This window comes from Ranitomeya variabilis, chromosome 6, assembly GCF_051348905.1.
Source record: "Ranitomeya variabilis isolate aRanVar5 chromosome 6, aRanVar5.hap1, whole genome shotgun sequence".
Classification (NCBI taxonomy): domain Eukaryota; kingdom Metazoa; phylum Chordata; class Amphibia; order Anura; family Dendrobatidae; genus Ranitomeya; species Ranitomeya variabilis.
This window is the reverse complement of record NC_135237.1, coordinates 578,615,639-578,638,866: the sequence shown is the minus strand read 5'-3', so window position 1 is coordinate 578,638,866 and position 23,228 is coordinate 578,615,639. Positions and strand designations below refer to the sequence as shown.

The following is a 23,228-nucleotide window of genomic DNA, read 5'->3' as shown; positions in this document are numbered from 1 at the left end:
CTGTATTATCTGTGGATTATATTACACTTGTGTCCTGTATTATCTGTGGATTATATTACATGTGTCCTGTATCCTCTGTGGATTATATTACACGTGTGTCCTGTATTCTCTGTGGATTATATTACACGTGTGTCCTGTATTCTCTGTGGATTATATTACACGTGTTCTGTATTCTCTGTAGATATTACACACGTGTCCTGTATCCTCTGTGGATTATATTACATGTGTGTCCTGTATCCTCTGTGAATTATATTACACGTGTGTCCTGTATTATCTGTGGATGATATTACACATGTGCCCTGTATTCTCTGTGGATTATATTACACGTGTCCTGTATCCTCTGTGGATTATATTACACGTGTCCTGTATCCTCTGTGAATTATATTACACGTGTCCTGTATTATCTGTGAATTATATTACACGTGTGTCCTGTATTCTCTGTGGATTATATTACACGTGTCCTGTATCCTCTGTGAATTATATTACACGTGTGTCCTGTATTCTCTGTGGATTATATTACACGTGTGTTCTGTATTCTCTGTGGATTATATTACATGTGTGTTCTGTATTCTCTGTGGATTATATTACATGTGTGTTCTGTATTATCTGTGGATTATATTACATGTGTCCTGTATTATCTGTGGATTATATTACACTTGTGTCCTGTATTATCTGTGGATTATATTACATGTGTCCTGTATCCTCTGTGGATTATATTACACGTGTGTCCTGTATTCTCTGTGGATTATATTACACGTGTGTCCTGTATTCTCTGTGGATTATATTACACGTGTGTCCTGTATTCTCTGTGGATTATATTACACGTGTCCTGTATTCTCTGTGTATTATATTACACTTGTGTCCTGTATTCTCTGTGCATTATATTACACGTGTGTCCTGTATTCTCTGTGGATGATATTACACGTGTGTCCTGTATTCTCTGTGGATTATATTACGCGTGTCCTGTTTTTCTCTGTGTATTATATTACACTTGTGTCCTGTATTCTCTATGGATTATGTTACATGTGTGTCCTGTATTCTCTGTGGATTATGTTACATGTGTGTCCTGTATTATCTGTGGATTATATTACACGTGTGTCCTATATTATCTGTGGATTATATTACATGTGTGTCCTGTATTCTCTGTGGATTATATTACATGTGTGTCCTGTATTCTCTGTGGATTATATTACACGTGTTCTGTATTATCTGTGGATTATATTACACATGTGTCCTGTATTTTCTGTGGATTATATTACACGTGTCCTGTATTATCTGTGGATTATATTACACTTGTGTCCTGTATCATCTGTGGATTATATTACACGTGTCCTGTATTCTCTGTGGATTATATTACACTTGTGTCCTGTATTATCTGAAATTATACTACACTTGTGTCCTGTATTATCTGTGGATTATATTACACGTGTTCTGTATTTTCTGTGGATTATATTACACGTGTCCTGTATTATCTGTGGATTATATTACACTTGTGTCCTGTATTCTCTGTGGATTATATTACACGTGTCCTGTATTCTCTGTGGATTATATTACACGTGTGTCCTGTATTCTCTGTGGATTATATTACACGTGTGTCCTGTATTCTCTGTGGATTATATTACACATGTGTCCTGTATTCTCTGTGGATTATATTACACTTGTGTCCTGTATTCTCTGTGGATTATATTACACATGTCTTGTATTGTCTGTGGATTATATTACACGTGTGTCCTGTATCCTCTGTGGATTATATTACACGCGTGTCCTGTATTATCTGTGGACTATATTACACTTGTGTCCTGTATTATCTGTGGATTATATTACACGTGTGCTATATTCTCTGGGGATTTTATTACACGTGTGTCCTGTATTATCTGTGGATTATATTACACGTGTTCTGTATTATCTGTGGATTATATTACACGTGTGTCCTGTATCCTCTGTGGATTATATTACACGTGTCCTGTATTATCTGTGGATTACATTACACTTGTGTTCTGTATTGTCTGTGGATTATATTACACGTGTGCTATATTCTCTGTGGATTATATTACACGTGTTCTGTATTCTCTGTGGATTATATTACACATGTGTCCTGTATCCTCTGTGGATTATATTACATGTTTGTCCTGTATCCTCTGTGAATTATATTACACTTGTGTCCTGTATTATCAGTGGATTATATTACACGTGTGTCCTGTATTCTCTGTGGATTATATTACACGTGTCCTGTATTATCTGTGGATTATATTACACTTGTGTCCTGTATTCTCTGTGGATTATTTTACACATGTGTCCTGTATCCTCTGTGGATTATATTACACGTGTCCTGTATTATCTGTGGATTATATTACACTTGTGTTCTGTATTGTCTGTGGATTATATTACACTTGTGTCCTGTATTCTCTGTGGATTATATTACACGTGTCCTGTATTATCTGTGGATTACATTACACTTGTGTTCTGTATTGTCTGTGGATTATATTACACGTGTCCTGTATTATCTGTGGATTATATTACACTTGTGTCCTGTATTATTTGTGGATTATATTACACGTGTCCTGCATCATCTGTGGATTATATTACACGCGTGTCCTGTATTCTCTGTGGATTATATTACACATGTCTTGTATTGTCTGTGGATTATATTACACTTGTGTCCTGTATTATCTGTGGATTATATTACACTTGTGTCCTGTATTATCTGTGGATTATATTACACGTGTTCTGTATTTTCTGTGGATTATATTACACGTGTCCTGTATTATCTGTGGATTATATTACACTTGTGTTCTGTATTGTATTTGGATTATATTACACTTGTGTCCTGTATTTTCTGTGGATTATATTACACGTGTCCTGTATTATCTGTGGATTATATTACACTTGTGTTCTGTATTATCTGTGGATTATATTACACGTGTGTCCTGTATTCTCTGTGGATTATATTACACATGTGTCCTGTATTTTCTGTGCATTATATTACACGTGTCCTGTATCCTCTGTGGATTATATTACATGTGTGTCCTGTATTATCTGTGGATTATATTACACTTGTCCTGTATTATCTGTGGATTATATTACACGTGTCCTGTATTATCTGTGGATTATATTACACTTGTGTCCTGTATTATTTGTGGATTATATTACACGTTTCCTGCATTATCTGTGGATTATATTACACGCGTGTCCTGTATTCTCTGTGGATTATATTACACGCGTGTCCTGTATTCTCTGTGGATTATATTACACATGTCTTGTATTGTCTGTGGATTATATTACACTTGTGTCCTGTATTATCTGTGGATTATATTACACTTGTGTCCTGTATTATCTGTGGATTATATTACACGTGTTCTGTATTTTCTGTGGATTATATTACACGTGTCCTGTATTATCTGTGGATTATATTACACTTGTGTTCTGTATTGTCTTTGGATTATATTACACTTGTGTCCTGTATTTTCTGTGGATTATATTACACATGTGTCCTGTATCTTCTGTGGATTATATTACACGTGTGTCCTGTATTCTCTGTGTATTTTATTACATATGTGTCCTGTATTTTCTGTGGATTATATTACACATGTGTCCTGTATCCTCTGTGGATTATATTACACGTGTCCTGTATTATCTGTGGATTATATTACACTTGTGTCCTGTATTATCTGTGGATTATATTACACTTGTGTCCTGTATTATCTGTGGATTATATTACACGTGTTCTGTATTTTCTGCGGATTATATTACACGTATCCTGTATTATCTGTGGATTATATTACACTTGTGTTCTGTATTGTCTTTGGATTATATTACACGTGTGTCCTGTATTTTCTGTGGATTATATTACACATGTGTCCTGTATCCTCTGTGGATTATATTACACGTGTCCTGTATTATCTGTGGATTATATTACACGTGTTCTGTATTCTCTGTGGATGATATTACACGTGTGTCCTGTATTCTCTGTGGATTATATTACACGTGTGTCCTGTATTCTCTGTGGATTATATTACGCGTGTGTCCTGTATTATCTGTGGATTATATTACATGTGTGTCCTGTATTATCTGTGGATTATATTACACATGTGTCCTGTATTCTCTGTGGATTATATTACACTTGTGTCCTGTATTATCTGTGGATTATATTACACGTGTGTCCTGTATTCTCTGTGGATTATATTACATGTGTGTCCTGTATCATCTGTGGATTATTTTACACTTGTGTCCTGTATTATCTGTGGATTATATCACATGTGTGTCCTGTATTCTCTGTGTATTATATTACACATGTGTCCTGTATTTTCTGTGGATTATATTACACATGTGTCCTGTATCCTCTGTGGATTATATTACACGTGTCCTGTATTATCTGTGGACTATATTACACTTGTGTCCTGTATTATCTGTGGATTATATTACACGTGTGCTATATTTTCTGGGGATTTTATTACACGTGTGTCCTGTATTATCTGTGGATTATATTACACGTGTTCTGTATTATCTGTGGATTATATTACACGTGTCCTGTATTATCTGTGGATTATATTACACGTGTTCTGTATCCTCTGTGGTTTATATTACATGTGTGTCCTGTATTATCTGTGGATTATATTACACGTGTGCTATATTCTCTGTGGATTATATTACACGTGTGTCCTGTATTATCTGTGGATTATATTACACGTGTTCTGTATCCTCTGTGGATTATATTACATGTGTGTCCTGTATCCTCTGTGAATTATATTACACGTGTCCTGTATTATCTGTGGATTATATTACACTTGTGTCCTGTATTATCTGTGGATTATATTACACGTGTGTCCTGTATTCTCTGTGGATTATATTACACGTGTCCTGTATTATCTGTGGATTATATTACACGTGTCCTGTATTATCTGTGGATTATATTACACTTGTGTCCTGTATTATTTGTGGATTATATTACACGTGTCCTGTATTCTCTGTGGATTATATTACACGTGTCCTGTATTATCTGTGGATTATATTACACGTGTGTCCTGTATTCTCTGTGGATTATATTACACTTGTGTCCTGTATTATCTGTGGATTATATTACACTTGTGTCCCGTGTTATCTGTGGATTATATTACACGTGTGTCCTGTATTATCTGTGGATTATATTACACTTGTGTCCTGTATTCTCTGTGTATTATATTACACATGTGTCCTGTATTTTCTGTGGATTATATTACACATGTGTCCTGTATCCTCTGTGGATTATATTACACGTGTCCTGTATTATCTGTGGACTATATTACACTTGTGTCCTGTATTTTCTGTGGATTATATTACACGTGTATCCTGTTTCCTCTGTCAATTATATTACACTTGTGTCCTGTATTATTTGTGGATTATATTACACGTGTCCTGTATTCTCTGTGGATTATATTACACTTGTGTCCTGTATTATCTGTGGATTATATTACACGTGTGTCCTGTATTCTCTGTGGATTATATTACACGCGTGTCCTGTATTCTCTGTGGATTATATTACACTTGTGTTCTGTATTGTCTGTGGATTTTATTACACTTGTGTCCTGTATTCTCTGTGGATTATATTACACGTGTTCTGTATTCTCTGTGCATTATATTACACGTGTCCTGTATCCTCTGTGGATTATATTACACGTGTCCTGTATTATCTGTGGATTATATTACACGTGTGTCCTGTATTCTCTGTGGATTATATTACACTTGTGTCCTGTATCCTCTGTGGATTATATTACACGTGTCCTGTATTATTTGTGGATTATATTACACGTGTGCTATATTCTCTGTGGATTATATTACACTTGTGTCCTGTATTATCTGTGGATTATATTACACGTGTGTTCTGTATTATCTGTGGATTATATTACACGTGTTCTGTATTATCTGTGGATTATATTACACTTGTGTCCTGTATCCTCTGTGGATTATATTACACGTGTGTCCTGTATTGTCTCTGGATTATATTACACGTGTCCTGTATTATCTGTGGTTTATATTACACGTGTGTCCTGTATTATCTGTGGATTATATTACACGTGTTCTTTATTATCTGTGGATTATATTACATGTGTGCTATATTCTCTGTGGATTATATTACACGTGTCCTGTATTATCTGTGGATTATATTACACTTGTGTCCTGTATTATCTGTCATGGTTCCCAATGGCAAGGGAGCGTCAGAGAACTTAAATAACAGACTAGCTCTTGGGTGATGGAATCTCGAGCTGACCGTGAGCTAAGCCTACCACACAACTAACAGTGGCCGGGTGACGTACCTACGTTTTATCCCTAGACGCCCAGCGCCAGCCGGAGAACTAACTAACCCTAATAGAGGAAAAAACAGACCTGGCTTACCTCTAGGGAAATTCCCCCAAAAAGGAGACAGAAGCCCCCCACATATATTGACGGTGAGTTCAGAGGAAAAGACATACGCAGTATGAAGGTAGGTTCAGCAAAGCAAGGTCCGCTTACTAGATAGTAAGAAGATACAATAGGGAACTTCACGGTCAGCTGAAAACCCTATTAAAATACCATCCAGAAATTACTTTAAGACTCATGTGTCAACTCATGACACCGGAGTGGTAATTTCGGCCCACAAGAGCTTCCAGCTACAGAAACATAACATAACTGTGAACTGGAACAAAAATGCAAACAAACTTAGGACAAAGAGTCCAACTTAGCTGATAGTAGTCTAGAAGCAGGAACATGCAACAGAAAGGCTCTGGTTACATTGATGGCCGGCACTAGAATAACTGAGCAGCAAGGCTAAATAGGATACTCCCACATCCATTGGAAACAGGTGAACAGAGAAAGTGAAGCACACAAGTCCAGTACCACCAGCGACCACCGGGGGAGCCCAAAAACCAAATTCACAATAGTACCCCCCCCCTCAAGGAGGGGGCACCGAACCCTCACAAGAACCACCAGGGCGATCAGGATGAGCCCTATGAAAGGCACGGACCAAATCAGAGGCATGAACATCAGAGGCTGTCACCCAAGAATTATCCTCCTGACCGTAGCCCTTCCACTTGACCAGATACTGAAGTTTCCGTCTGGAAACACGGGAGTCCAAGATCTTCTCCACAACGTACTCCAATTCACCCTCAACCAACACCGGAGCGGGAGGCTCAACGGAAGGCACAACCGGTACCTCATACCTGCGCAATAATGACCGATGGAAGACATTATGGATAGAAAAAGATGCCGGGAGGTCCAATCGAAAGGACACAGGGTTAAAAATCTCCAAAATCTTATACGGGCCGATGAACCGAGGCTTAAACTTAGGAGAAGAAACCCTCATAGGGACAAAACGAGAAGACAACCACACCAAGTCCCCAACACGAAGACGAGGACCAACACGACGACGGCGGTTAGCAAAATGCCGAGTCTTCTCCTGGGACAACTCCAAATTGTCCACCACCTGTCCCCAAATCCGATGCAACCTATCCACCACAGTATCCACTCCAGGACAATCCGAAGACTCCACCTGACCAGAAGAAAAGCGAGGATGAAACCCCGAATTGCAAAAGAAAGGGGAAACCAAAGTGGCAGAACTAGCCCGATTATTGAGGGCAAACTCCGCCAACGGCAAAAAGGCAACCCAGTCATCCTGATCCGCAGACACAAAACACCTCAAATAAGTCTCCAAGGTCTGATTAGTTCGCTCAGTCTGGCCATTAGTCTGAGGATGGAACGCAGACGAAAAAGACAAATCGATGCCCATCCTAGCACAGAACGCCCGCCAAAATCTAGACACGAACTGGGTCCCCCTGTCAGAAACCATATTCTCCAGAATACCATGCAAGCGAACCACATTTTGAAAAAACAGAGGAACCAACTCGGAAGAGGACGGCAACTTAGGCAAGGGCACCAAATGAACCATCTTTGAAAAACGGTCACACACCACCCAGATGACAGACATTTTCTGAGAAACAGGGAGATCAGAAATAAAATCCATAGAGATGTGAGTCCAAGGCCTCTTTGGAATAGGCAAAGATAACAACAATCCGCTAGCCCGAGAACAACAAGGTTTGGCCCGAGCACAAACATCACAAGACTGCACAAAAACTCGTACATCTCGAGACAGAGAAGGCCACCAGAAGGACCTAGCCACCAAATCCCTGGTACCAAAGATCCCGGGATGACCTGCCAACGCAGAAGAATGAACCTCCGAGATGACTCTACTGGTCCAATCATCAGGAACAAACAGTCTACCAGGCGGGCAACGATCAGGTCTATCCGCCTGAAACTCCTGCAAAGCCCGTCGCAGGTCTGGGGAAACAGCAGATAATATCACCCCATCCTTAAGGATACCTGTAGGTTCAGAATCACCAGGGAAATCAGGCTCAAAACTCCTAGAAAGGGCATCCGCCTTCACATTTTTAGAACCTGGTAAGTATGAGACCACAAAATTAAACCGAGAGAAAAACAACGACCAGCGCTCCTGTCTAGGATTCAGGCGCCTGGCAGACTCAAGATAAATCAAATTCTTGTGATCGGTCAATACCACCACCTGATGTCTAGCCCCCTCAAGCCAATGACGCCACTCCTCAAAAGCCCACTTCATAGCCAAAAGCTCCCGATTACCAATATCATAATTTCGCTCGGCGGGCGAAAATTTTCGAGAAAAGAACGCACAAGGTCTCATCATGGAGCAATCGGAACTTTTCTGCGACAAGACCGCCCCAGCTCCGATCTCGGAAGCATCGACCTCAACCTGAAAAGGAAGAGTAACATCAGGCTGACGCAACACAGGGGCGGAAGAAAAGCGGCGCTTAAGCTCCCGAAAGGCCTCCACAGCAGCAGGGGACCAATCAGCAACATGAGCACCCTTTTTGGTCAAATCAGTCAAAGGTTTAGCAACATCAGAAAAACCAGTTATAAATCGACGATAAAAATTAGCAAAGCCCAAAAATTTCTGAAGGCTCTTAAGCGAAGAAGGTTGCGTCCAATCACAAATAGCCCGAACCTTGACAGGATTCATCTCAATGGAAGAGGGGGAAAAAATGTACCCCAAAAAAGAAATCTTTTGAACCCCAAAAATACACTTAGAACCCTTCACACACAAGGAATTAGCCCGCAAAACCTGAAAAACCCTCCTGACCTGTTGGACATGAGAATCCCAGTCATCCGAAAAAATCAAAATATCATCCAGATACACGATCATGAATTTATCCAAATATTCCCGGAAAATGTCATGCATAAAGGACTGAAAGACTGAAGGGGCATTTGAAAGACCAAAAGGCATTACTAAATACTCAAAATGGCCCTCGGGCGTATTAAATGCGGTTTTCCACTCATCCCCCTGCTTAATTCGCACCAAATTATACGCCCCACGGAGATCAATCTTAGAGAACCACTTAGCCCCTTTTATTCGAGCAAACAAATCAGTCAGCAGTGGCAGAGGATACTGATATCTGACTGTAATTTTATTCAAGAGTCGATAATCAATACACGGCCTCAAAGAGCCATCTTTTTTAGATACAAAGAAAAAACCGGCTCCTAAGGGAGATGAAGAAGGACGAATATGTCCCTTTTCCAGGGACTCCTTAATATATTCTCGCATAGCAGCATGTTCAGGTACAGATAGATTAAATAAACGACCCTTTGGAAATTTACTGCCCGGAATCAGATCTATGGTACAATCGCAATCTCTGTGAGGAGGTAGTGAACCAAGCTTAGGCTCCTCAAAAACATCACGATAATCAGATAAAAATTCTGGAATCTCAGAGGGAATAGATGACGAAATGGAAACCAAAGGTACGTCCCCATGAGCCCCCTGACATCCCCAGCTTAATACAGACATTGCTTTCCAGTCAAGAACTGGGTTATGAGATTGTAACCATGGTAATCCGAGCACCAAAACGTCATGTAGATTGTACAACACAAGGAAGCGAATCATCTCCTGATGGTCTGGATTCATACGCATAGTCACTTGTGTCCAGTATTGTGGTTTATTACTAGCCAATGGCGTAGAGTCAATACCCTTCAGAGGTATAGGAACTTCCAGAGGCTCTAGATCAAACCCACAGCGCCTGGCAAAGGACCAATCCATGAGACTCAAAGCGGCGCCAGAGTCGACATAGGCATCCGCGGTAATTGACGATAATGAACAAATCAAGGTCACAGACAAAATAAACTTAGACTGTAAAGTGCCAATTGAAATAGACTTATCAACCTTTTTTGTACGTTTAGAGCATGCTGATATAACATGAGTTGAATCACCACAATAGAAGCACAACCCATTTTTTTGCCTAAAATTCTGCCGTTCGCTTCTGGACAGAATTCTATCACATTGCATATTTTCTGGAGCCTTCTCAGAAGACACCGCCAAATGGTGCACAGGTTTGCACTCCCGCAAACGCCGATCAATCTGAATAGCCATTGTCATGGACTCATTCAGACCTGTAGGGGCAGGGAACCCCACCATAACATCTTTAATGGCATCAGAGAGACCCTCTCTGAAATTCGCCGCCAGGGCGCACTCATTCCACTGAGTAAGCACAGACCATTTACGAAATTTTTGGCAGTATATTTCAGCTTCATCTTGCCCTTGAGATAGGGCCATCAAGGTTTTTTCAGCCTGAATCTCTAAATTAGGTTCCTCATAAAGCAACCCCAAAGCCAGAAAAAAACGCATCCACATTGAGCAACGCAGGATCCCCGGGTGCCAATGCAAATGCCCAGTCTTGAGGGTCACCCCGCAGCAAGGAAATTACTATCCTAACCTGCTGTGCGGGATCTCCAGCGGAGCGAGATCTCAGGGAAAGAAATAATTTACAATTATATTTGAAATTCAGGAAACGAGATCTATCCCCGGAGAAAAATTCTGGTATAGGAATTCTAGGTTCAGATATAGGAGCATGAATAACAAAATCCTGTAAATTTTGAACCTTCGTAGCAAGATTATTCAAACCTGTAGCCAAACTCTGAGGATCCATTTTAATCAGGTGAGATCGGAGCCATTCAAGGATTAGAAGGAGAGAGAGAGACAAAGGCTGCAATTAGAGCAGAAATGCAACTGAGTAAACTATAGAGCAAGCTCAGAAGGAAAAAAAAAAAAAAAAAATCTACAGACTTCTTTTTCTCTCCTTTCTTCTGCCAACGGTTTTAACCCTTGGCCGGCCATACTGTCATGGTTCCCAATGGCAAGGGAGCATCAGAGAACTTAAATAACAGACTAGCTCTTGGGTGATGGAATCTCGAGCTGACCGTGAGCTAAGCCTACCACACAACTAACAGTGGCCGGGTGACGTACCTACGTTTTATCCCTAGACGCCCAGCGCCAGCCGGAGAACTAACTAACCCTAATAGAGGAAAAAACAGACCTGGCTTACCTCTAGGGAAATTCCCCCAAAAAGGAGACAGAAGCCCCCCACATATATTGACGGTGAGTTCAGAGGAAAAGACATACGCAGTATGAAGGTAGGTTCAGCAAAGCGAGGTCCGCTTACTAGATAGTAAGAAGATACAATAGGGAACTTCACGGTCAGCTGAAAACCCTATTAAAATACCATCCCGAAATTACTTTAAGACTCATGTGTCAACTCATGACACCGGAGTGGTAATTTCGGCCCACAAGAGCTTCCAGCTACAGAAACATAACATAACTGTGAACTGGAACAAAAATGCAAACAAACTTAGGACAAAGAGTCCAACTTAGCTGATAGTAGTCTAGAAGCAGGAACATGTAACAGAAAGGCTCTGGTTACATTGATGGCCGGCACTAGAATAACTGAGCAGCAAGGCTAAATAGGATACACCCATATCCCGATGGAAACAGGTGAACAGAGAAAGTGAAGCACACAAGTCCAGTACCACCAGTGACCACCGGAGGAGCCCAAAAACCAAATTCACAACAATTATCTGTGGATTATATTACATGTGTGCTATATTCTCTGTGGATTATATTACATGTGTGTCCTGTATTCTCTGTGGATTATATTACACGTGTGTCCTGTATTCTCTGTGGATTATATTACACGTGTGTCCTGTAGTCTCTGTGGATTATATTACACGTGTCCTGCATTATCTGTGGATTATATTACATGTGTGTCCTGTATTCTCTGTGGATTATATCACACGTGTCCTGTATTATCTGTGGATTGTTTTACACTTGTGTCCTGTATTATCTGTGGATTATATTACACGTGTGTCCTGTATTATCTGTGGATTATATTACACGTGTGTCCTGTATTATCTGTGGATTATATTACACGTGTCCTGTATTCTCTGTGGATTATATTATACGTGTCCTGTATTATCTGTGGATTATATTACACGTGTCCTGTATTCTCTGTGGATTATATTACACGTGTCCTGTATTCTCTGTGGATTATACACGTGTGTCCTGTATTCTTGTGGATTATATTACATGTGTGTCCTATATTATCTGTGGATTATATTACACGTGTGTCCTGTATTCTCTGTGGATTATATTACATGTGTGTCCTGTATTCTCTGTGGATTATATCACATGTGTCCTGTATTATCTGTGGATTGTTTTACACTTGTGTCCTGAAATATCTGTGGATTATATTACACGTGTGTCCTGTATTATCTGTGGATTATATTACACGTGTGTCCTGTATTCTCTGTGGATTATATTACACGTGTCCTGCATTATCTGTGGATTATATTACACTTGTGTCCTGTATTCTCTGTGGATTATATTACACGTTTGTCCTGTATTATCTGTGAATTATATTACACGTGTGTCCTGTATTATCTGTGGATTATATTACACGTGTGTCCTGTATTATCTGTGGATTATATTACACGTGTGTCCTGTATTATCTGTGGATTATATTACACGTGTCCTGTATTCTCTGTGGATTATATTATACGTGTCCTGTATTATCTGTGGATTATATTACATGTGTCCTGTATTCTCTGTGGATTATATTACACGTGTCCTGTATTCTCTGTGGATTATACACGTGTGTCCTGTATTCTTGTGGATTATATTACATGTGTGTCCTATATTATCTGTGGATTATATTACACGTGTGTCCTGTATTCTCTGTGGATTATATTACACGTGTGTCCTGTATTCTCTGTGGATTATGTTACACGTGTGTTCTGTATTCTCTGTGGATTATATTACATGTGTGTTCTGTATTATCTGTGGATTATATTACATGTGTGTCCTGTATTCTCTGTGGATTATATTACACGTGTGTCCTGTATTATCTGTGGATTATATTACACTTGTGTCCTGTATTATCTGTGGATTATATTACACTTGTGTCCTGTATTATCTGTGGATTATATTTCACGTGTGTCCTGTATTCTCTGTGGATTATATTACACGTGTGTCCTGTATTCTCTGTGGATTATATTACACGTGTGTCCTGTATTCTCTGTGGATTATATTACACGTGTGTCCTGTATTATCTGTGGATTATATTTCACGTGTGTCCTGTATTATCTGTGGATTATATTACACTTGTGTTCTGTATTCTCTGTGGGTTATATTACACGCGTTTTGTATTGTCTGTGGGTTATATTACACGTGTTTTGTATTGTCTGTGGATTATATTACACGTGTCCTGTATTATCTGTGGATTATATTACACTTGTGTCCTGTATTATCTGTGGATTATATTACACATGTGTCCTGTATTCTCTGTGGATTATATTACACGTGTGTCCTGTATTCTCTGTGGATTATATTACACGTGTCCTGTATTATCTGTGGATTATATTACACTTGTGTCCTGTATTATCTGTGGATTATATTACACGTGTGTTCTGTATTATCTGTGGATTATATTACACGTGTGTCCTGTATTCTCTGTGGATTATATTACACGTGTGTCCTGTATTATCTGTGGATTATATTATACGTGTGTCCTGTATTCTCTGTGGATTATATTACACTTGTGTCCTGTTTTCTCTGTGGGTTATATTACACGTATGTTTTGTATTGTGTGTGAGTTATATTACACGTGTTTTGTATTGTCTGTGGATTATATTACACGTGTGTCCTGTATCCTCTGTGGATTATATTACACTTGTGTTCTGTATTGTCTGTGGATTATTTTACACTTGTGTCCTGTATTCTCTGTGGTTTATATTACACGTGTGTCCTGTATTCTCTGTGGATTATATTACACATGTGTCCTGTATTCTCTGTGGATTATATTACATGTGTGTCCTGTATTATCTGTGGATTATATTACACTTGTGTCCTGTATTATCTGTGGATTATATTACACGTGTGTCCTGTATTCTCTGTGGATTATATTACACGTGTCCTGTATTCTCTGTGGATTATGTTACACGTGTGTCCTGTATTCTCTGTGGATTATATTACACGTGTGCTATATTCTCTGTGGATTATATTACATGTGTGTCCTGTATTCTCTGTGGATTATATTACATGTGTGTCCTGTATTCTCTGTGGATTATATTACACGTGTGTCCTGTATTCTCTGTGGATTATATTACACGTGTGTCCTGTATTCTCTGTGGATTATATTACACGTGTGTCTTGTATTCTCTGTGGATTATATTACACGTGTCCTGCATTCTCTGTGGATTATATTATACGTGTCCTGTATTATCTGTGGATTATATTACACGTGTCCTGTATTCTCTGTGGATTATATTACACGTGTCCTGTATTCTCTGTGGATTATACACGTGTGTCCTGTATTCTTGTGGATTATATTACATGTGTGTCCTATATTATCTGTGGATTATATTACACGTGTGTCCTGTATTCTCTGTGGATTATATTACACGTGTGTCCTGTATTCTCTGTGGATTATGTTACACGTGTGTTCTGTATTCTCTGTGGATTATATTACATGTGTGTTCTGTATTATCTGTGGATTATATTACATGTGTGTCCTGTATTCTCTGTGGATTATATTACACGTGTGTCCTGTATTATCTGTGGATTATATTACACTTGTGTCCTGTATTATCTGTGGATTATATTACACTTGTGTCCTGTATTATCTGTGGATTATATTTCACGTGTGTCCTGTATTCTCTGTGGATTATATTACACGTGTGTCCTGTATTATCTGTGGATTATATTTCACGTGTGTCCTGTATTATCTGTGGATTATATTACACTTGTGTTCTGTATTCTCTGTGGGTTATATTACACGCGTTTTGTATTGTCTGTGGGTTATATTACACGTGTTTTGTATTGTCTGTGGATTATATTACACGTGTCCTGTATTATCTGTGGATTATATTACACTTGTGTCCTGTATTATCTGTGGATTATATTACACATGTGTCCTGTATTCTCTGTGGATTATATTACACGTGTGTCCTGTATTCTCTGTGGATTATATTACACGTGTCCTGTATTATCTGTGGATTATATTACACTTGTGTCCTGTATTATCTGTGGATTATATTACACGTGTGTTCTGTATTATCTGTGGATTATATTACACGTGTGTCCTGTATTCTCTGTGGATTATATTACACGTGTGTCCTGTATTATCTGTGGATTATATTATACGTGTGTCCTGTATTCTCTGTGGATTATATTACACTTGTGTCCTGTATTCTCTGTGGGTTATATTACACGTATGTTTTGTATTGTGTGTGAGTTATATTACACGTGTTTTGTATTGTCTGTGGATTATATTACACGTGTGTCCTGTATCCTCTGTGGATTATATTACACTTGTGTTCTGTATTGTCTGTGGATTATTTTACACTTGTGTCCTGTATTCTCTGTGGTTTATATTACACGTGTGTCCTGTATTCTCTGTGGATTATATTACACATGTGTCCTGTATTCTCTGTGGATTATATTACATGTGTGTCCTGTATTATCTGTGGATTATATTACACTTGTGTCCTGTATTATCTGTGGATTATATTACACGTGTGTCCTGTATTCTCTGTGGATTATATTACACGTGTCCTGTATTCTCTGTGGATTATGTTACACGTGTGTCCTGTATTCTCTGTGGATTATATTACACGTGTGCTATATTCTCTGTGGATTATATTACATGTGTGTCCTGTATTCTCTGTGGATTATATTACATGTGTGTCCTGTATTCTCTGTGGATTATATTACACGTGTGTCCTGTATTCTCTGTGGATTATATTACACGTGTGTCCTGTATTCTCTGTGGATTATATTACACGTGTGTCTTGTATTCTCTGTGGATTATATTACACGTGTCCTGCATTATCTGTGGATTATATTACACTTGTGTCCTGCATTCTCTGTGGATTATATTACACGTGTGTCCTGTATTCTCTGTGGATTATATTACACGTGTCCTGCATTATCTGTGGATTATATTACACATGTGTCCTGTATTCTCTGTGGATTATATTACATGTGTGTCCTGTATTATCTGTGGATTATATTACACGTGTCCTGTATTATCTGTGAATTATATTACACGTGTGTCCTGTATTATCTGTGGATTATATTACATGTGTGTCCTGTATTATCTGTGGATTATATTAAACGTGTGTCCTGTATTCTCTGTGGATTATATTACACGTGTGTCCTGTATTCTCTGTGGATTATGTTACACGTGTGTTCTGTATTCTCTGTGGATTATATTACATGTGTGTTCTGTATTATCTGTGGATTATATTACATGTGTGTTCTGTATTATCTGTGGATTATATTACATGTGTGTCCTGTATTCTCTGTGGATTATATTACATGTGTGTTCTGTATTATCTGTGGATTATATTACATGTGTGTCCTGTATTATCTGTGGATTATATTACATTTGTGTCCTGTATTCTCTGTGGATTATATTACATGTGTCCTGTATTATCTGTGGATTATATTACACTTGTGTCCTGTATTATCTGTGGATTATATTACACTTGTGTCCTGTATTATCTGTGGATTATATTTCACGTGTGTCCTGTATTCTCTGTGGATTATATTACACGTGTGTCCTGTATTCTCTGTGGATTATATTACACGTGTGTCCTGTATTATCTGTGGATTATATTTCACGTGTGTCCTGTATTATCTGTGGATTATATTACACTTGTGTTCTGTATTCTCTGTGGGTTATATTACACGCGTTTTGTATTGTCTGTGGGTTATAATACACGTGTTTTGTATTGTCTGTGGATTATATTACACGTGTCCTGTATTATCTGTGGATTATATTACACTTGTGTCCTGTATTATCTGTGGATTATATTACACATGTGTCCTGTATTCTCTGTGGATTATATTACACGTGTGTCCTGTATTCTCTGTGGATTATATTACACGTGTCCTGTATTATCTGTGGATTATATTACACTTGTGTCCTGTATTATCTGTGGATTATATTACACGTGTGTCCTGTATTCTCTGTGGATTATATTACACGTGTGTCCTGTATTCTCTGTGGATTATATTACACGTGTGTCCTGTATTCTCTGTGGATTATATTACACGTGTGTCCTGTATTATCTGTGGATTATATTATACGTGTGTCCTTTATTCTCTGTGGATTATATTACACTTGTGTCCTGTATTCTCTGTGGATTATATTACACTTGTGTCCTGTATTCTCTGTGGATTATATTACACGTGTGTCCTGTATTATCTGTGGATTATATTATACGTGTGTCCTTTATTCTCTGTGGATTATATTACACTTGTGTCCTGTATTCTCTGTGGGTTATATTACACGTATGTTTTGTATTGTGTGTGAGTTATATTACACGTGTTTTGTATTGTCTGTGGATTATATTACACGTGTCCTGTATTGTCCGTGGATTTTATTAAACGTATTCTGTATTATTTATTTCACCTCTTGCTTTGTAGCTTCTGCAGAGGTTGTTGCAGGAGAGAAAGTCAAGGATTGAGCGCGTGTTACAGGGAAAGAAGTCACCATCACAGCCCCTCTCTATACTGGGCTCAGAGCAAAGAGCACAGCGGAGAGACCCCCTGATGGAGCTGCGGGAGCGGTGGGACTCTCTGCTGCAGAGAGCTGAGGACAGGTGAGAGTGACTAGCCACAATGGTCCCAGCCATGGATTTTTGGGGCACCTAGAAGCCTCCCTGACCCTTACCTGGACACCCCCCTACATCGGATCTCTCTCCTTACAGACACCATCAGTTAGAGTACATCACCCCCGCAGCTCACAACTTTCAGGAGGCTTTGGACATCTTCCACGATTGGGTGGGCAGCACTGAGAGACGGCTGACGGAGCTCTGGAGAACCAACAGGTCTATGAGCCAAATTAATGACTGTCACAAGGATGTGCAGGTATTCTTTACTGACTGTCCCCTGAGCAGTGTCAGGAGCCTGGAGATATGACCCACATATCACACCAGGTCCCACTAAGACTGACATCACATTCTCCTCATTTCAGGACCTCTGTAAGGAGATCCACAAGAAGCCTGGTGACATAGATGAGATCCTGGAGAAGGGTCAGGTCATCCTGGAGCTGGTGTCAGGTATGGCAAGCAGGTCACAAATATGCATCATTTGGGATAAGGACCCAGTGAAATAATAGTTTCCTGAGACTTAAAAGATGTAACAACCCTGCCGGCATCACTGCATGGCCTTCCATCCCCCACCTGCCTGTTACATCAACTCACTCACCCAGTGCCATGCTGTGAGATCTGTCTGCTGCCGGCTCCATGCCGTGTGCTCCATGGCCGCTGGCTCTGTGTACACTTCCTGGCTGTGTGCATAGGGGGGGCGGCGTTAGCAACTCCGGATTCTTATAAAGACTGTGTGCTCCTCCCTAAGGTGTCCCCGGCCAATAGCCTAGAGGCCTCTGATACTTAAGGCATCTTCACCCATTGAGCAAACTATGTCCCTCAGTTAGTATTTGCTACTGAGCTGCCAGGTCGTGTTTGTTCCTGTCTCTGAGGGTTGCAATACGCAGGCCTTTATCTGTGTTCTGTTTGTGTCTTTGTGTACGCCACCCAGTGGGGCGTTGTACCCTGGTCTGAATATGTGTTCCGTTACTTCTGTGTCTGAACTCTGGTCTATGTCCGTTCCTGTTCCTTCTTTGTTTGTTTACCATTCTCACTCTGCTGTGTGTACCTCTGCGTTACCTCTCTGCTCTGCTTGCCACTATCAGTGGCTCTGCATCTCTCTGATCTGTTCGCCACTACCCGTGTCTCTGTGCTCCTCTACTTAGTTCTGCCACAACCTGTGGTTCTGCACCCTCTGGCTCTTGGCTCCGCCTCCAGCATCTCCGCTCTTGGCTCCGTCCTTAGCTCCGCCTCCTCCTCTGCCTTCTCCTTCTCTGCTCTTATCTCTGCCTTCTCCTTCTCTGCTCTTAGCTCCGTCTTCTCCTTCTCTGCTCTTAGCTCCACCTCCTGCTCTTACTCCGCCTCCTGTGGTTCTGCTTTGCATCCGCTCTTGCTCTTCCTCTGCTCAGCAACTTGCCGTACAGGTCTCTACCTGTTTCTTTATATTCACCAGTCTGAACAGGTTCTTACCTATTTCATACACCCGCCTGTATACCTGTTCCTACCAGAGTATCGGCCCTGTCTGCCAGTCTGCCAAAGTGCCAGCCATGGCCGTCTGCCTGCCTGTATGTCCGTCAAGCCAGTCTGCCCGTCAGGGCCTCTGCCGAACCCGCCCATCAGCCAGTGTCACAGCCGTGCCTGCCTGTGTCTAGTCCCCCGGTGGGATCAGCATCCACAGTCCGACTCCACCCTGGAGTGGTACCTGGTAGCTTCCTATTGCACAAGTCTGACCTCACCATCAGAGGCTCCAGCGAACACCTAGGAAGCTACTTAGTTACGCCCCTTCCAGGGAAGTCTGGTCAGTGGTCCAGTGGGGCCGCACCCCTGTACGCCCGCGCCAACCAGTGTGGGCGCGAGCGTTACAAAAGATATGAGTCGTTGAGCTTTTCTTGAGTGGAAATGCAAAAAAAAATCACTAGATTTCAGAGGTGAAGGCAATTTTTTTTAATGGGTTTTATAGATATAATTTTAAAATCTTTAGAGTTCATAGTGAATATTGAAGCAAGGCTATGACCCCCAGAAGACCCTTAACTGCAGCTGACAAACATCTACCTCCCCCTCCTGCAAACAGGTAATTAAAGTTGGGATCTGATAGATAATAGACAGGAATCCATCGTCAACTTGCAGAAGATTGTGGAAGGCGACAGATTTACGGCCTTCACCTCAGCGTGAGAAGGACAGCATGTATATTAAGCTGGTCTGTCCTTTCCAGTTAAGAATATTGAGCTTTTCTAAGTACACCAATGGTCCTACTGTTAGGAAATTAATATTTTTGGAGTTGTGGCAAATGTAATGCACTGTCTTATGTCACTGGGCGGTGACTATAACAACTTCAAATTAATGTCGGGGCGATGGATGATGCTATCCATGCCATGTTTCTTCTCTATGGATAGAGAAAATCGTGATAGGAAGCATGACAGTAATATCTCCCGCCTGGCACCTTCAGGAGCGAAGATATCATACAATTTGGGAATCCTATAATTTTCTAAGACTGAGCCACCCTATGGTTTCTGAAGACCAGCCCCATTCTGAGTCACCACAACGCCAAGTTATAATCTTTGTCAGTCCTGGGAGATGCAGTTTACTGTATTTCTATTTATTGCCCCCCAAAACCGAAAAGCTCCCCTTCATAAAAGCCAGATCCAACCCTGCGACATCAGGTTTAGTATATTTCTTCTGTTTATCCTTTTTATTTTATGTAATTGTATATATCGTATTGTTTTGTAAAATCTTAGTATATTTTTTTTATAAACACTGGGTTTCCGAGCATGAACCGCCTTTTTAAGGTCAGGCCTCAGCATCTCAATAGGATTAAGGTCAGGACTTTGACTAGGCCACTTCAAAGTCCCAATTTTGTTTTTCTTAAGCCATGCTTTGCAATACACCAACCAGACTTAACAAGGTAATACGAACAGGGATAACAAAAAATACCAAACATACAAATATATTCACATATATAACAAAGATATACACCGGAGAGTGGAGGATGGGTTAAAAACAAAGTAGGAGAGGAAAGAGAATTATCACACACCCAAAACCTAGCAACAATCACAGATACATCCACCAAACACTTTCTGCAATAATAACCACCAACAACCTTCAGCCATCAGCATAAGCTAACTCTGACAATGAGTGCTAGCCTGGGCCCAGATTATTAAATAGAAAAAAACATGTAGCCAGGGGGATACGACATATTAGCGTGTAGTACTATAAATATATATATATATATATACCCCATAGCAAATCACAGGACGTATAAAGACACACTGAAGTCTAACTAGAGAAACACCACAACACTGATCAGTGTAATAAAGTCCAAAGACTAAGATATATTGCAAAAAGAATATATTTATTAGTAATTACAAAAGATAGATGGCAGAAACATGGCTAAAAAGTGACAGATTACACCAAAAACAGCGGTGAGAGAGCATGTAACCGCCCTAGGAGACAGCATCAGGTTGCAAACATTAATAAAAGAAACATAAGTGCACAGTGGCAGCGTCTCCAATCACATACCTAGTGGCACAGGAACGCACACGCTCACTCCCCCGCTCTCCCCAACGCGCGTTTCGGAAGTAAGAACTTCCTTCCTCAGGGGGGTCCAGATTATATAGGAGAGGTGAGAGGCTAACAGTGAACAGTCTGTGAAGTGCTTCTATTCAGCGCAGACGCTGCAGTCTTCTGGCTCATCTCTGTCGCAGTAACTCCGTGACAGGATCCTTGTCCTACTGCATAACCCAAGTGCACTTCAGCTTGAGGTCACAAACAGATGGCCGGACTTCTCCTTCAGGATTTTTTGGTAGACAGCAGAATTCATGGTTCCATTTACCACAGCCAGTCTTCTTGGTCCTTAAGAAGCAAAACAGCCCCAGACCATCACACTACCACCGTATTTGACTGTTGGTATGATGTTCCTTATCTGAAATGCTGTGTTACTTCCACACCAGATATAGTGGGATATACTGTACATCTTCCAAAAAGTTCAACTTTTGTCTTGTCAGTCCACAGAGTATTCTCCCAAAAGTCTCGGGGATCATCAAGATGTTTTCTGGCAAAACTGAGATGAACCTTTATGTTCTTATTGCTCAGCAGTGGTTTTCGTGCAGCCATTTTTGCCCAATTTCTTTCTTATAGTGGAGTCATGAAAACTCACCTTATCTAAGGCAAGTGAGGCCTGCAGTTCTCTGGATGTTGTGGAGTCTTTTGTGACCTCTGGGATCAGTTGTCGCTGCGTTCTTGGGGTAATTTTGGTCTGCCGGCCACTCCTGGGAAGGATCACCACTGTTCCATGTTTTCGCCATTTCTGGATAGTGGCTCTCACTGTGGTTCGCTGGAGTCCCAAAGCTTCAGAAAGGGCTTTATAACATTTTCCAGACTTATTGATCTCAATCACTTTGTTTCTCATTTGTTCCAGAATTTCTTTGTATCGTGGCATGAGGTCTAGGTTTTGAGTACTTTTGGTCTACTTCACTTTGTCAGGCAGGTCCTATTTAAGTGATTTCTTGATTGATAAGAGGTGGACAATAATTAGGCATGGGTGTGGCTAGGGAATGTGACCTCAGCTTCCCAGATATGTGATAAATCACAATTAATTTATGTTTTAAGAGTCTGGGGGCAATCACTTTTTCACACAAGGCCATGTAGGTTTGGATTTCTTTTTCCCTTAATATATACTCCATGCACTGGAAACGGAGGTGCAGTAGCATAGCTACCGCAGACAGAGGGTGCAGTCACCCCCGGGCTCCATGCTCTGCGCTACCCTTAACTGTATTGGCATGCGCAGCACACTGATATAATTCATCTCTGCAGTAGAGCAGGTAGACATCATCTCCCTGCTCTGTGTTCTATATTCTGCAGGTACCATTAAACCTACATCCTAAAGAACAGCAGGTAATGCCCTAATGAACAGCAGGTAATGCCAGGACAGAAGCACCAGTGCAGGAAGTCAGAGAGTCCTTTTGCGGAGACATCATTACTCCGCTCCCGGACTCTGATGACAAACTGGATTGGGTGCCAGTGCTTTGTTGGTAAACTCGTCAGGATCCTGGAGAAGGTGAGTATATAATGTTTTGTTATTTTAATTAAAACGTATGGTGTGACTATGGGGGCCCTCATACATTGTAGGGACTACTGAGGGGGACTATGATACATTGTAGAGACTACTGTGGAAGCCCTCATGCAATGTGAGGGGCCCTCATGCAATTTAGGGACTATTGTGGGGGCCCTCATACAGAGATACCCATAGCCTGTCAGGGGGGTGGGAAAGTTGTACC

The 23,228-nt window shown here is 40.4% G+C and overlaps 1 protein-coding gene across 4 annotated transcripts in view; it reads left to right on the top strand.

The window, feature by feature from the left end:
• LOC143783170 (microtubule-actin cross-linking factor 1, isoforms 6/7-like) overlaps positions 1-23,228 on the top strand; it is a 347,588-nt gene that overhangs the window by 121,902 nt on the left and 202,458 nt on the right. For all 4 annotated transcript variants that reach the window (XM_077271554.1, XM_077271553.1, XM_077271555.1 and 1 more), the window contains 3 exons: positions 17,792-17,967; positions 18,076-18,235; positions 18,342-18,426. In XM_077271554.1, coding sequence (XP_077127669.1) covers positions 17,792-17,967; positions 18,076-18,235; positions 18,342-18,426 — 421 coding nt within the window. The remainder of the gene's footprint in view (positions 1-17,791; positions 17,968-18,075; positions 18,236-18,341; positions 18,427-23,228) is intronic.